We start from the raw sequence: 16,590 nt of genomic DNA on the forward strand, positions 1-16,590 counted from the left end.
TTTTTGTTTTCGCCTAATTTGAGGATGGGAACCACCTTTGGCCGCATTCATCAACCGCACCATTCACCTTATTCATCAACCGCATTCATCAACCGAAGCGTTGTGCTTTGCTCGCACAACGCGAAAATATCGTGCACGGTCTACTTTTCTTTCTGTTTTTCACGCAATTGCAGCTCCCGCTCGTCTGAGGTTTCTTCTTCTTCGTCGTTGCTCAGGAAAGTCAAGAATTTGATGCGAAGAGTAACGAAATTGCGACTGAGGAAGGGTGAGTAATTGACGAATTTCCTGGTAAATTATCCGCGGTAACACGAACCCATGACCTTCAGCAGTAACTCACCACTTCTGTTGCATTCTAATAGTAAGCGGACGAGCTATGTATCAAAATCGAAATAGGTGTATTTCTTTTAGATGCGACATACAATCCCAATAGCGTTGACCATCAGCTTCAGAAACATTAACACCGAAAATGGCCACCGAAAGCCGATAAACTTCCACAACTCGATGTAGAGGTTATTTTTGCTATCCTTGTAGCATAAACCAGAGCAGTCATAGAAGCAAGTGGCGTTCGCAAGTAGGGAAAGAAGAAGAAGAAGACTGTTGTCAAGAGCGTCTGGTCTCGGCACAAGTCCCGAGCAGTTTCACGGCCGCTTTCTTTAGGCTAGGCTGTGGACGCGGAGCCAAAGTGGTAATGAAGCAGCAACCTCCAGGCGGCCTTGTGGTAAGTACTCAGACAACAGATGGGCCTGCGTTACCATCACAATTTCTGCTGCCTCCTGCTCGAGTGCTGTGCGTATGGCTGCTCTGACAATGGCGTCTATAAAGGCGCAGGTTGGGGCGCCCATGGGATCTACCTGGAACGATAACCGTCAACATGGAGGCGCCTTGGCGGCTGGAGCGGACTGCTGGGGTGAGGCAACCCCACAGAAGGGGGAGCTCACTTCCACCTGCGGGGGCGTCGACCACTGGGAGCGTGGCAGATCAGCGAGAAGCACCACCGGCCGAACCTACGTCAAGTGCAACCAAGGAGGGCACATGAGCCGGGATTGTGCCACTGCTGACTATGGAGGACAACGAGGATGCCTCAGGTGTGGCGAGGAAGGCCACATGAGTAGAGATTGATCTGCAGACACTTGGGCGGTACACACCCAGATGTGGTTCGCTACTCTTCGTGTGTGGCCAAATTAGACATTTTGTGTGTATTTTGTGCTATAATAGCTCATTTATTTTAGGGAATATTGAAATTTGTACTTTTTTGACGATGATTTCGATAAATATATTCTTATACCTTCCACTATCTTGTATTCCTTTTCCATGTTCGCTTTCGTAGTTTTAATATTTTCGTGTGTATATGTGCAGCATATATAATTACTCCCGCCGTTATATCATCATCATCGTCATCATCATTATCATCAAAAGCCTGTTTTATGTCCACTTCAGGACGAAGGCCTCTCCCTGCGATCTTCAATTATTCCTGTCCTGCCTGCGCCAACCGATTCCAAGTAGCCCCCGCAAATATCCTAATTTCATCGCTCCACCTTGTCTTCTGCCGTCCTCGACTGCATTTCTTTTTTCTTGGTACCCATTCCATGGTCGAACGGTTATCTAACCTGCGCATTACAAGACCTGCCCAGCTCCATTTTTTCTTTTAATGTCAATTAGAATATCTGCTATACCCGTTTGCTCTATGATCCAAACCGCTCTCTTTCTGTCTCTCAACGTTATGCCTAGCAATCTTCGTTTCATCGCTCTTTACGCGGTCCTTAACTTGTTCTAAAGCTTCTTTGTCTCCAAGTCTCTGCCCCATATGTCAGCACTGGTAAAATGCACTGATTGTACACCTTCCTTTTCAATGATAATGGTAAGCTTCCAGTCAGGGGCTCACAATGTCTGCCGTATGCGATGCAACCCGTTTTTATTCTTCTATGATTTTCCTTTTCATGATCATTGTTCCCTGTGATTAATTGACCTAGGTAAACGTACTGCTTGACAGACTCTAGGGGCTGACTGGCGATCCTGAACTCTTGTTGCCTTGCCCGGCTATTGATCATTATTTTTGTCTTCTACCTATTAATCTTCAACCCCACTCTGACACTCTCTTTATTAAGGTCCTCAATCATTTCTTGTAATTCGCTTGCATTGTTGCTGCATAGAACAATGTCATCGGCAAACCTTAGGTTACTGAAATATTCGCCGTCGATCCCTACTCCTAAGCTTTCCCAGTTTAATAGCTTGAATACTTCTTCCAAGCAGGCAGTGAATAGCCTTGGAGAGATTGTGCCTCCCTGTCTGTCCCCTTTCTTTATAGGTATCTGCCTGCTTTTCTTCTGCAGAATTAAGGTAGCTGTGGAACCTCTGTAGATATTTTCCAAGCTACTGTATTTATGTAAGCGGTCTGTGCCCCTTGATTACGTAATGCCTCTATCACTGCTGGTATCTCTACTTAATCAAATGCCTTTTCGTAATCTACGAAAGCTAAATAGAGAGGCTGATTGTACTCTGCAGATTTCTCGATTACCTGAATGGTGACATGGACGTGATCCCTTATAGACGTATCTCTTCCTGAAATGTGTCTGTTCCCTTCTTTGACTAAAGTCCAGTGTTGCCCTTATTTTATTGAAGATTATCTTGGTGAATATTTCTTATAATACTGGAAGTAAGCTAATGGGCCTATCATTTTTCAATTCTTCAACATCTCCCTTTTTGTGGATTAGCATAATTTTTGCATTATTCCAATTTTCTGGGACCCTTGCAGTCGATAGACACTTCGTATAACGAGCTGCCAGTTTTACACGCATTATGTCTCCTCGATCTTTGATTAAATCGACTGTTATTCCATCTTCTCTTTCCGCTTTTCCTCGTTTCGTCTTGCAAGGCCCTTCTGACCTCATCGCTAGTTGTAGAAGGAGCCTCTGTGTACATGTATCTGCACATCAGGGGTGTAGCCTGGCGGGGGGGGGGGGCTTATGGGTCTTCAGCCCCCCCCCCCGAAATTTTTTTGTGCTGTCCATGCGTGCACCGCCCACCAAAGCAAGCCCCGGCGCCGGAAATCATTCTGGATTTTGTCTAGAAGGCCTTTTTCACGCTCGAAAAGCCGTTTCACCACAAAAATTGCCAACTCGGACTGGATTTCGCGGCAACGCCCATGCACCGGGAGTCACATAACGCAAGCAGCTCCATCCGAGCACAAAGTTTCAAGGACGTTTTGATGGCGAACGGGCTCGCCGGGGCATCTCGCGGAGGCCGCGGAATCTACACTCTATCATGGAATCTACGGAGCGCGTGGATGTCAATTCCGAAACTTTATGGCTATAAAGTTCTCATAAACTTTTGATGTGGAAGATGCATTGACACTTCCAAACATGTGCTTTAGATTTTCAATTGCCGAACTTTGTAAGTTTAATGTTCCCATAAATATTTGACGCCAAAGGTTCATTAACATTTCCAAAGTCGTACATCGGGCCATACAACGAGACAAGCCAAATCAACACACTATCAGACAAGTTGACAAAGCCCGCAGCGAGGCCCGATGAGACGAAGCGTTATGGTGGTTCATTAGTGCCGTCATGTCACATCCAGTGACATGACGGCACTGGATGTGAGCATCCAGTGAAGACACTAAAGCCAGCCAAGGTAACTACGTCCTTATTTATTTTTCTACTTTGACTTTTTATCGCGAGGACACATTGAGCCTCTTCAATTTTTTTGTTCTCGCTCCCCTACCCGCGGGCTGCCAGAGCCAGCAAGAGCGCATGCGTTTTTCTCGTGTTGCCCCGACCTCTGCACGGTGCACTTCGGTGCGCGTTCGGTTTTCTCTGGCCGAGTGCATTTTCGCCTGACAAAGTTTTGGACGCTTTCTAGCTAGCAGACGAGAAAAAGAAGCAATGGTCGCTCACCGCCATCACTGTGGGGACTCGATGGATTGCACCGCGTTCGCCTGAGCGCAACCTCTCTGGAAAGTCTTGTCTAGCCAGTGTAGGATACCGAGCAGTATGCGTATGGTTCTCGGTGGACCAAAAGTCTCACGATCTCTTCGATATTCCTTCGGTAGCCAAATTCGGTGCCCAAAGTAGGCATTCGATTGTGGAGATACTTTCCTTTGCGTTTTTGCATTTCTGTGCCCCCGCCCCACAAAAGAAAAAGAAAAAAGACATTGTTGTGGCACAGCGAATTGTCGCATGGTGAAAGTTCGATTTTGTTGCTTCTTCTTTTGCGGGAAGTAACGGGCCATGGGACGCTTCAGCTGCCGGATGCTCTTATTATATTATTGCGATAGCAATTATATGGGCACTCTAGGCGCATTCCTGCCGTTGCCGTCGCCCTCATGTTCCGCATAAAGTCCAAGGGAGATAACATCATGACCGCGCATCGCATGCTGTATGTGCGAGTGAAAGCGTAGGGAGGGGGATGGGGGGCTGGAATGGGTGAGACCACGATGGTGGCTCAGTCTTGTGTGCGCAAGGGAGAAAAGTGAGGAGCAAGCGCGCCGCTTTCCGTCGCGCGCGATACATCGGGGGGAGTCGATGGAATGGGTGAGGGATCTAGGATCCTATGAATCTGTGATTGCGCAACATGTTTATTTGCATTGGTTGACCCATTATATACCGTGACTTTTTCTTAGATATGTAGATTTATTGGAGACTTATACGTACGTTTAGATATCTTGTTGCGAGGTTTTGTGCATACGTGCAATGAACTTTGTTTCCAGTGGCACTTTTTTGCCCTTTATCAAGCTGTATCTTGGCATTTGTATATTCCATTGTATCTTCGCGTTTCTAATGTACGAAGGCGAGTGAAATGAAAGTGAGCCCACCCATCCTGCGCAATTATAGTTCTGTTCATTATCTGCAAGGACTGCGCGTAGCACACAGGCATCTCTCATTTACAAAAGTGACACACGCAGGTGTGAGGATAAATGTTCTTTAATGCACTCATACACTGGGTTGAACATGGTTGCGAGACGTAATGGACGCTCCAGAAGTTGAGCAGCGTGGTGCCGTGAGGTTTTAACGCGATAGCGTTAAGGAGCTCGTGTCGCAGAAAAGCCGGTGTCGTCGGCGTCGGTGTCCGCGGCGTTGGCCGTGAGCGATAAATCACGGCAGGCACTTCATAAATAAAAAGCAACTTCCAAGATGGGCTGGGTGGGAATCGAACCAGGGTCTCCGGAGTGTGAGACGGAGACGTTACCACTGAGCCACGAGTTCGATGCTTCAAAGCGGTACAAAAGCGCCTCTAGTGAACGCGGTGTTGCCTTAGAAACGAGCTGTTTCTAAGGCTCAGGCGTGCGTCGCTTGCTCAGGCGCACATTTCGTTGTCGCGCCGAACGCTGCGTTGCTCGACGCTCACCGCGTCCGATGCGGGGCGCGTAGTCGCTGCGCCGTAGCCCATTGTCTTACACCCCTTGGCGGGTCGACGGGAACGCTGTCGCGTTCCACTCTTGAAGGCGAAGCTTAAGCGTCCTCCAATTTTTGACAGCTGAAGGTGTTTCCCAAAAAGAAATTAGTGACCGTATGGTTGCCGTGTACATTGCAAGTAAAGTAAAGCAAAGCAAAGCAAAGCAAAGCAAAGCAAGCAAGCAAGCAAGCAAGCAAGCAAGCAAGCAAGCAAGCCGGACTCCGGACCGCAATTCCGGACGAGACAGTGTACTCTGACGAAGGCTGGTCCACCAGCCTAAAACTTCTCTCTCTCTCTATACCCTCTCTCTCTCTCTCTCTCTCTCTATAAATATATATATATATATATATACCCAAGAAAGTGGATGGGGAAACAGCGCCGCGGTAGCTCAATTGGTAGAGCATCGCACGCGAAATTCGAAGGTTGTGGGTTCGGTTCCCACCTGCGGCAAGTTGTTTTTTCATCCACTTTAATTTCCATTAATTTATCGTTTCTTCATTCCATTTATTTAGCACAAGTAATTTCCCCTATGTTTTCCTTGGTGTCAGTGTTTGTTGGCTTCTCATGATATGACGTGACTAATAAAAATCGGGCCCCTCGGTTAACCCCCTTTCTTGTCGTTCATATATATATATATATATATATATATATATATATATATATATATATATGGTGGCCCAGCCTTCGTCAGAGTACAGTAACACATGACCAACACACATACGCAGCTTTAAAAGCACCCTATCAAGAGCAGAGGGCGCACTACCTGCGCTGACTAGGCCTTACACTGCGCATCATAAATCATTATAATTGCGCATTATAAATTGTTATCAATGACACGCATTTTGCAATACAAAAAATGAAATGCAGATGTGTTCAGGATAAAATATATACAAGCATGACTCTCAGGTAAGTGCTAGCGGTTACCATGATTTTGCATAGTGAAAACAAAATGACGTACATATACAGATACAAAGGCGTGATGTTTAGCACATGGCATCTCTAAGTGCAACCTCGAATTATATAAAAATTGAGGGGTTAAGCGTACAACTTCAAGCCACATACGTCAAAAAAGCCACATGAAAAAGAAAAAGCGTTGAAATCTTACATGTATACTGTGTGGGAAGTGTATATTTGTGCTCAATCTAAAGTTAGTCAGGTTAGTTTTCCTTTGTTTTCATTAATTCCGGACAAGACAGTGTTAAAGTTATGAATCAGATAAGATTCGTGAAGCTCGCGGTCATGGCTGGTGCGGAATTCAGATTCGAGTGCGGTTACCTTGAGCTTGTTAAATGACTGACCCGGCATGTTAACATGTTTTGAGAGCGGTAGGTTTGGTTGGGACTTGGCATGCTATCTGTGGTTGTTAACATGGAGCCTGAAAGGTGTCTGGCCTCTGAAAGTCTGGCCTCTGTATTGCATGTGGCAAGTGCCGCACTCGAGCAAGTACACTACGTTACATGAATCACAGTTGAAACTGCCTTTAATTGTGAACATGAATTGGCTGGCTGTGCTGGTGGCAGTCAATGTAGGTGTTACATGAGGGCAGACTTTGCAACGTGGTTCATTGCGGCGGCTGCAACAGGTTGGGTTAGAAGTGGCGATTTTTGAAGACGTTAATATGTCACCTATGTTTTTCGACCGCCTATACACGACACGAGGTGGATCAGGAAAAACGGCCTTTAACCTGTCGCTTTGGGTGAGAATGTTGTAGTGTTTGCGGAGTATGCCTGAAGCTGGAACCGCATGGCGCGTTTTTCGCGAGCGAAAAACGCGACGGGCGGCAAACGCCCGCGTTGCCGCCGACGCGCGAGCACCCGTACGAAAAAAAAGAGCGGCGCTTTCGCGCCGCATTTTCCTGGTTGCCAGACAACATACCTCTCAACGACATGTATTGTCTCTGTTACCGCATATATAATATGCCATTAAATTAACAGAACACTACAATAAAAATAATCTGAGTGTAATTAGACAGCGACATTTCTTTCCGAAGTGTATTTATCAAGCTTAATTTCAAGCAGCAATATTGTGTGCGAAACTGCGACTATGTACCTTCCGCATGCTGAGAAGCCGCTGCTTGTTTACTTCACATATAAAAAGGAGGGTCGGCCGCTTACTACCGAGCAGAAGAGGCGATCGCTACAATTAAGGGGGATGCTGATACTGAAGCAAGAAAAAAAAATTGGAGGCTTATCAAGGTTAAGCCCAGTGGATGCGAAGCATCCACTGGGCTTAACCTTAGCGTATCCTTAGCGTTTGGAGGCATCTTGACCGCATACACGCCCGGCGCAAAGACGCTGGCGCGGTTGCGGGCACAGAGACTGACGCGACGGCGGGCGCGCACCGCTTCATCCCTGGCGTGACGTCACATATCACGTGATGCAGCGATGGTGGCGCCACCGCCGTGTCGCGCGCGACGGCGCGAACCGAAGCGTGGAGGCCTCCGCCGGGCGACGTCCGACGGCGCGATATGAGGCCCCATCTGCAGCCGGTGTGACGTCATCACGTGACGTCACATCATGTGATCTCACTTCAGGGTCAATGGTGGCCACCGCCGGGAGGCGACCGACGGCGCGATATGAGGCCCCATCTGCAGCCGGTGTGACGTCATCACGTGACGTCATGTCACGTGACCTACTTGAAGGTCACTTGAAGGTCAATGATGGCCACCGCCGGGAGGCGACCGACGGCGCGATATGAGGCCCCATCTGCAGCCTGTGTGACGTCATCACGTGACGTCATGTCACGTGACCCCACTTCAGGGTCAATGGTGGCCCCCGCCGGGCGTCGCGCGAAGGCCCGAAACCTACGTTAGTATGCTTCGCATAAATGCGGGTCAGGAGGTACATGTGGGTGCGGCCTGCCTGGTTGAGAAGAGAGCGAGCACCATACACTGGTAATATTATTAGCAAATTGTCTTGGCAGTATTAGCGATGAGACGCGACGCTTCTCCAATTTAGTTATTAGGGCCTCGGTGAAGGTTGCTTTGTTCATTTTAGGTGAACACAATGCGCGAACCAACACGATGCGCGAACGAAATCACGGTAGCACATGTTTTCCTTGACGCGCGCGCCAGTTCTGCTGAGAGAGTGTGAGTGAAAAAATTTATCAGCTCTAGATTCGCTGCTCTTCTGCGGTCTGCAGATGGAATCGTCCATCTTCTAGCACAACGGTCGGTTGCCCTTAGTCCAGGGCTCCGCTGGATGCTGCTGCCAGTTGTGCTCGCCGAATCAGACCTTCTTGGTCGACCTGGCGATCACTGGAGAGCACTCCCTCCCATTGCTCCGCACTCGGGTTTGGTATAACGGGTACCACGTCTATCTTCTGGCATGCCCACGTTATGTGATACAGCGTGGGTGTTTCGTGGCACCAGGGGCATTTGTCATTGTATTGTGTGGGATAAATTTTGCTGAGAAAAAAAATTCCGCCAAGGAGGTTCCGTCGAGATGCGCAGAGAGCAGGGCCATCTGGTGGCAAAAAAAGAACCAAAATGCCACGTGACAAAATGCCACGTGACTTACCTGAACTCTGATTGGTGGACGCGCCGCGCGACGCGTTTTTTACTACTCCGAGCAGCAGCACGCGGCGGCGCGATTTCGTGACGGAACATGCTGGGCGCGCGTCAAAATGACGCGCGCGTCCCACCATCCGCGCGTCAATCGCGCCTGAAATCGCGCCATGCGGTTCCGCCTTGAGACCTTAGGGTTAGACGCGAAATGTGTAAGTATCAAATTAGCCGACTGGGAGCCTCTGGGCTTGTTTCTGCCCTTAAGAAAGTCCATCCGGTCGTGTCCTGCCGCTCGGTGTATCGCGTCATCGATCATCTTTTCTGGATATTTACGGTTGAGAAGTTTCCTTTTGGAGCTCCTGGCAACAAGAATTAAAATCGTCTTCTTCGGAACATATGCGCTTAAAGCGCTGTGCCTGGCTGTGTGGAATCGCAGTCTTGCAATGACGCACGTGGCTGCTTTCAAAATGAAGAAATTGATTATTATCAGTAGGCTTTTTGTAGAGTTTTGTGATCAGGCGTCCGTCTGAAATAGTAATAGTGACGTCAAGGAAGTCTACAGACGACGGTGAGTAATGATGTGTGAATTTGATAGCGGGGTGTGCCTAGTTGAATGTCGCAATGAAGTTTAAGAGATTGTTTGGCTATGCGTCTAAGTACAAAATATATCGTCGATGTAGCGTTTAAAGCAGATAGGTTTTAGCCGTACACTCTTAAGGAACGCGTCTTCGAGCACTCCCATGAAGACGTTTGCATAGTTAGTGCCTATTTTCGTTCCCATCGATGTTCCTCTAATTTGTACATAATGAGAATGATTAAATTCGAAGTTGTTAAACTCGAGAACTAACTTCAGCAGAACCTCGATGGTTGAGCTGTCAATAGGGCTATTACACTGGAGGTGTTCATAGGAGTCCAAGACAGCCTCAATGCCATCCCTGTGGGGAATATTCGTGTAGAGGGAAGTGACATTCATTGTCACCAGAAGCGAGCCTTCAGGAACGGTTATTATGTCGTTAAGAAAAGCATTAGTGTCCTTAACGAAAGAAGAAAATGTGGCTGGAATAAATTTGATTAAACTGTCGACGTAACGAGAGATGTTTTCTGTGACTGTTCTTATGCCGGATACAATGGGACGGCCTGGATTACCTGGTTTATGTATCTTGGGCAGCAGGTTAAAGCGTCCGGCTATTTGAATAAGTGGGATCAAGGAGCGTGCTGTCTTATCGTCGATTTTCTGCTGCTTCAACAATGCTTTTATGGTGTCCTTAATGATGGAAAGGAATTCGTCGATAGGATCACAGGGAAGTTCTTTCTAAAATATGCCGTCAGATAACTGTCTTATGACTTCTGTTATGTAATTTTCTTTTGTCCTTATCACGACCGAGCCACCCTTGTCCGCCGGTTTAATAACAATTTCATCGCGTGTGCTTAGGCTTCTAAAAGCATCGGATGCGCTAGTGGAAAGATTTATCTGGAATGGAGCGCGTGTCTTGTAGTTGTCGAGCACGTCGCGAGAAGCACCTTTGATATGTGGGTCTAGGCATTCGTCCCGTTGCGAGGCAGGCGTCCAGTGTGTCGCGGACGGTACAACTGGGTGGTCTTGTTTGCTACTAGCACGGTCATGAAAATATTCTTTGAGTCTGAAGTTTCGGGAGAAGTTTTCAATGTATTTAATTAACTGGAATTCGTAGAGACCCCCGGTGGCTGGACAGAAATTGAGGCCTTTTGAAAGAACTCTTTCTTCCGTAGGCAGAAGCGCAACCTGGGAAAGGTTAACTACGGTAGTATCCGGGTTGGCTGTCTCCGGCAATGCTTTTAGTAATTGGGATTACGGAAGTTGCCGAACAGCTTTGCTTGGTAGAGTCAGTTACTACCGGAACATTGTCCCGCAACAGTTTACGACTTCTAATTTTGCTTAACGCGTTCACCTTTCTTCCTTCGTAAACATTAGTCAAATGTACTTCATGCGGGATAAGTTGGTCCACCAAGGTATTTTCTGCTTTTGAAAGTGAGCTTGCCGATAATTGATAGCGATTTAAAATAATACGGACTAGCTGGAGTGAAGCATTAGTCAGTACTTTTTGCCACTTATGCTTGTTTACGGTTCATAGTTCAGAGGTGGCCGGGTTTTCATGAATTCGAAGACCCCTAGGGATTTTTGAAGTATTGGCATACTCTCTAAGGGTGGACAGATGAAGTTCCGCGCGAATGCGTTTTTCAGTCACCTTCCGGCACTTCGGCAAAGATACAGAAACAATACTTAAATTTGAATGATCAAAAGAGTCTTGTAGTCACTGGTCACTCGAGGCTGGGTTATTTGGAGACTTGCAGCGTGGAACGTGGGATGGAGCTCTGTCCCTTGACATCGGGGTCCGTGCAGGTGGCTGTGTGGGCTCTTTTGAAGCGTGGTCGCACGAGGACTACGAGGCGTCCAGAAGACTCTTGGCACAAAGATGACGGATGTGGCTTGCTATCAGGCTAACGCCTTCGAAGCTGGGGTGCATCCCATCGGCATCCAGCACTCGGTGGGGGCCCGGGGTAACCATTGAAAACCATGATAGTGAAAAATACTGTTTTTGATCGATGACAAAGGCCGCGAAGCATCCTGTTGAACCTGCGTGCTTCCGTATTGCATCGTCGCACAAAGCCTAAACTTTACTGCTGTACCGGCGATTTAGGCTTCTTGGCAAAATCAGGCTTACGTAGATCCGAGATACTTTCGGTAGTTCCATCCGGATGTGGTCAATTAACGTGCGGTATTTCTGGAATACTGTTGCGGCACTCGAACAAGAAAGCTCGTTGGTATCGACATGCAGTACAAGAGTCCTTGTGGTGTCAGGTACGAAGTCTAGCAAGGAGCGCACGTCCTCGACACGGGCGTCAGATTGCGCCAGATAGTACGGACAAGAACGCGTTCTTAAATTCGCTATTATTTTCGCTATTAAATGTTCGTACAAGCCGCCCCTGGACTGAGGGCAGCTGACCATTGTGATAGAGGGCGGACGAAGCAGCGGGTGAATACCTCCGGGGAAGACACAAGGAAGAAGACTCTCCTGAAGAATCCGCCCCAGCCGCAAGAGAACACAATATTTGAACTCACTCACTCACTCACTCACTCACTCACTCACTCACTCACTCACTCACTCACTCACTCACTCACTCACTCACTCACTCACTCACTCACTCACTCACTCACTCACTCACTCACTCACTCACTCACTCACTCACTCACTTACGTTTGCCAAACGCTGCAGAAATTGGTGTCTGAGAAGGGTGAGAACTGTTTCGCGCATACAGCGAGGCATCGGGGATAGAAGGAGTGGATACGATTCAGAAGCTGCCTTGTCTGGTCCGTCTCTCCCACCTGGGTTGTCTTTGTGATGCACAAATAACACAACACATAGGCAGACATTACACGCTCTCTGTTCCTCTCAGAATCAACGTATCGCGATTAAAAGAAGAAAAAGATATACATACGATGTTTAGCTAGCAGCTACAACATTTCAAAGTCTTACGTCGTTCTCTTTAAGCCGTGTGTGCGCGTAATACTGCTGATGTGCGAAAAAAATAAAATAAAACGTAACACATAGAGAGACAAGGTGCACTATCTTATTTTATTCACAGTTTATTCACTCAAAATTGAAGTGCCGTTTACAGTTTGGCCAACACCTGCAACACCTACAAGTTTCACGTCAGTCGGCCGTTCTGCATGGTGTGTTGTCCGAGGGCACATCCAGGGACTTTCGTCCCACTGTGACCACGCTTTTGCGATCAAATGCGAAGCGCTCGCCGAGGAAGATTTCATGCAGATCACAGTAGGGGCTCGAATTGCGATTTCCTCATTTAGCCTCACATCCATGTCGCCCGCCCTGGCCTTCATCTCACGATGTTCGCCCTCCCTCGCCCCCATAAACTTTCTGACGCTAGCCCTCACCCCACCTTATTTCGTGAGAGTGACGCCAAATGATGGTGAGGACGTCTTCATGAGGGCGCCTCCTTATGAGGGTGCCCATTTCTGTATGCACTGCGCCGCCTTCTGCATCGTCCCACTTTCCCCAGTTTTTTTCTGGGCAGTTAGCGCTTTGAAACGCTGTGGGACATTGCACTGCATTGGTTAAAACACGTTGGCGGGCTAGTTGGTTAGAATCCATCGTAGAGTGTATAAGCGCGACTGAATGAGGACGTAGAAAGAAACAGATACACAGACAAAGCGCTTCACTTTGAACTATAGATTTTATTCTCGCATGCATCGATAAATATATACCGTGCGAGCGGAAACAAACGTAACAGCAAAAAAGAACATTCAGTGGTGCATTTCGATGAACCGTACACGTGTGCAAGGCATCGGCAAAACATGTATACTGCAATGGTCACAAAGATAAACCGAGGAATCGTATCTCCTTTTCCGATAGTGACAACGAAGGCATGCTTACGCACTTTTCCTCTAATTTTGCGATCTCGTAGGCCTCCACAATCTCCCTCGTCATCCTGCTATGAACCCTATACAGAATGGAAGTGCTTTCAAACATGGGCTTGCAGGAACAATCTCGGCAGGGAATACCCAAATGACCCGAGATTACCCTAGTGGCGTTATATCGATGCTCTTTTAATCTCTCATTGATGCATCTGCCGGTTTGACCAATATACGTTCTTCCGCATGAACGTGGAATGGCACAGACAACTTTATGAGTACAGGTTACAAATTGTTTGCGATGTTGGGTTGAACATGCGTGCCTTTTGTTATTCTTTGTGTTGTCCTGTTTGCATACCTTCTGTAGACGCTCAGGGGCAAAGAAAACCTCAGGGGCAAAGTATCGCAGCCGCCATCGTCGTCCCCTTGCCGCTGTCGTCACACACAGAGTTAATTACCTTAAACAAACACGTTGGTCCATCTGGTTTGCGAAACCCGAAACTATGCTGTCCTTCCCCAGTGCAGGGTAGCAAACTGGACGTGCATCTGGTTAACTTCTTTTCCTTTCCTTTCTTCGCTCTCTTTCCAAATCATGTTGGAAAGCCAGCTATCTGCAAAATACCTCGCATAGCACATATTCCCCAATGCATGGGATCTGCATAAATTTTGTACCCTGTTAAGGTTTTATTTATGAAGAGGCCATATAGTGGCCTCTGACACGATTTCGCACATCATCGCCGAACCAAGGAGTGATGGTGGTTTAACCCAACTTGGGGTGCCTGAATGACCTCTCCTTCGCCACCGCAACGGAGCAGCGGAGAGGGAGAGACCATTCAGGCACCCTAACCCAGCTTGCCTCAAGCTGCCCTCTCGCGTATGACGTCAGCGCGGGGATCCGCTGCCGCGCCGCGTGCTCGCTCGCTACCTGAAGGCAACTTGCACGCTTTGCTCGGGTTTTTTAAATGTGAGACTGGATGCTTCTAGAACAGTATATACGGTATGTCCCAAGGCACATATTTCCTGCGAAATCAAGCGAAGTCGCCGTCGTCACCACGCTTAGTGTGGATTGCTCTTGGCGTCGTCTGCTATGGACATCAGTGTGTATATGTGCGTGTACTGCGTTGGTTTTTCATCGTTGCTGTTCCGTCGCCGTGGTGCACTAATAACGATTTGTCGGCCCTTTCTTGACGAACTTCAGCATTTGGCCTTCAGCTACTGTATGTGCGCTCTAAAACTGTGTTTGTCTGACCAGGGCGTGTTGCGGGTTCGGTCGGCGTTGGCCGCAGACATTCCCGTTTTGTTGCTGCCCAGTGCGTTAAGCGAATCACGAAAGACGTTTGATGCCATTTTCAGGAAACTAGGTGGTCGCTGCGGTGCGTTAATGCATGCACTGATTTAGCCGCAATGCAGCAAAATGTGGTCTGGAATGCCTGATAGAAGTGCGGACAAAATTAGTGGGCAAAACAAAGTTACGTAGTCTTGCGCTGCAGTGCTGACCTTAGCAATATAATTTTAATTAAACTTGATTACTTCCTCCGTGACACAGCTCGATCACCCCCGCATGTTAGTCGGCTCAGCGTAACCCTTTATTTGCTTGCTCATGCCATGGGCAAAGCGAGCTCAATTGGCAGGCGTGGTTCATCCAGCGATGATAATTACTGCTATCGCGTAACAAAAACAGGCGACAACCTTTGCTTAGATCACCATTTTCAATATATTTTGTTCTGTAAGCGCGCCACACGTATTTAACACTAAAGAAATTGAGAAGTTAAGGTTTGCTGCTCGACCTAATAAGTAGCTGGAGCGCTAAACACACAGGAAAAATGAAAAAAAAAGAAGAAAGGTTGGGGGAGGGAGGGGACGTACAAAGGCGCAGTAATATATATATATAACACGATTTTATATTTTTTATATTGCGCTGTGAAAGGGATGTTTTGCGAGAGGTATATGCGGCAATCTGACAGTGTGTTGAACAGAAATAATCTTATGCCAACCTAAACAAACCTAAAATGTTTAGATCAAAAAGTTATAATTAAATTTATTTGCACGAAAGTAGTGTAAAGCATGCTTGACGATTGCCAAACATGATAGAGCGTGGTGCATGTAATGTTCGAGGTAACCCGTTTGTCAGTGAAATAACGAGATTTTCCTTGTCAGAAAAAATTTGATATATGGAACACCGTGTGAATAGAATTAAAAGCGAAATGAAACCCTTGTGTTCTACAATGTCGCTTAGTCGACACGCAATTTCGCGAAGCACCCCTGCGATCGTGCTTTATTTCCAAAGCTGCGTAGACTCTCATTTACTCGCTCTTTGCGACGTTAATTTATGACTGAGTCGCGAGATTGTGTCCCTGCCGGCGAACGCTTCGGTTATATAACAAAAAGAAAGAACATATTTTTTATATTAAAGTATAAAAATCTGGGATTTTACGTGCCAAAATCAGCATATGGTTAGTCTATATTAGGCACGCCGGTAGTGGAGGACTTTGAATTAATTCTGACCGTTCCACGAATGCAGCCGCCACGGCCGGGGTCGAATCAACGACTTCGAGCTTAGCAGCGCAACGCCATGCAGCCATTGGGCTACTGCACGGTGCCATTTGTCCGCTTCAGATACTCTGAAGGATGCAGTTCACAGAACGGGAATATCTATATTTGTAAACTTCGCGATACCATTTTCTTAGTTTACCAATTTTTGAAAGCCTTTGTAAAAAATCGAGGCATTTAATCTAAATTCTGCTTCCTACAACCACCATAATTTAACGTTTTCTTTTTCTCAGAAGCAACAAATTTCATTCAAATCGGTCCATGGGTTGCCTTATAAAAGCCGAATCGATCGAACGAGGGATCAAGTCAATTACTTTGAGATAGTGATTGATGACGATGATGATGATGATGATGATGATGATGATGATGATGATGTATTTTTACGTGCTGGTGGGTTCTCTTCAATTTTTATTAACCCTTTCTTGTCTCTCCGAAGCAAAAGAACAGTAACAGCTGGTAAGAAGGACTTCGTGAGTTTGTCATGTGCCGTACGCTGGCGGATGTACACACAAATTTTAAAAGGGGAGGCAGGGGATGATGGAAGCGCATGCTGACATTCCCCCTGGATACGTACGTGAAACGAGGCGGAAGCGTGTGGTTGTTGGCTTGCCAGTGACATCAGCAGAGATACTTTCACCACCTGTTCAAAAAAAGAAAAAGAAAGAAAGACTTAGAGTGCTAGGAAGTGAGCCCATGTCGAACCTGATGAAAAACAGGAAAAAAGGGCTGGGAA

General features: G+C 47.1%; 1 protein-coding gene across 1 annotated transcript; it reads left to right on the forward strand.

The window, feature by feature from the left end:
* Nucleotides 1-554: 554 nt before the first annotated feature.
* LOC142572919 (uncharacterized) lies at nt 555-1,291 on the forward strand. Its single transcript, XM_075682378.1, has 2 exons — nt 555-718; nt 823-1,291. The coding sequence occupies exons 1-2, from the start codon at nt 689-691 to the stop codon at nt 1,117-1,119; spliced, it is 327 nt and encodes a 108-aa protein (XP_075538493.1). The 5' UTR covers nt 555-688; the 3' UTR covers nt 1,120-1,291.
* The last annotated feature ends 15,299 nt before the right edge of the window (nt 1,292-16,590 follow it).

Source organism: Dermacentor variabilis, chromosome 1 (assembly GCF_050947875.1).
Source record: "Dermacentor variabilis isolate Ectoservices chromosome 1, ASM5094787v1, whole genome shotgun sequence".
Lineage (NCBI taxonomy): Eukaryota > Metazoa > Arthropoda > Arachnida > Ixodida > Ixodidae > Dermacentor > Dermacentor variabilis.

What these genes read in the sequence shown, in the direction of transcription:
- LOC142572919 (XM_075682378.1), top strand. Translation starts at nt 689, where the DNA reads ATGAAGCAGCAACCTCCAGGCGGCCTTGTG. An exon ending in AACCTCCAGGCGGCCTTGTG is followed by an intron (nt 719 to 822) that starts GTAAGTACTCAG and finishes GCGTCTATAAAG; the next exon opens with GCGCAGGTTGGGGCGCCCAT.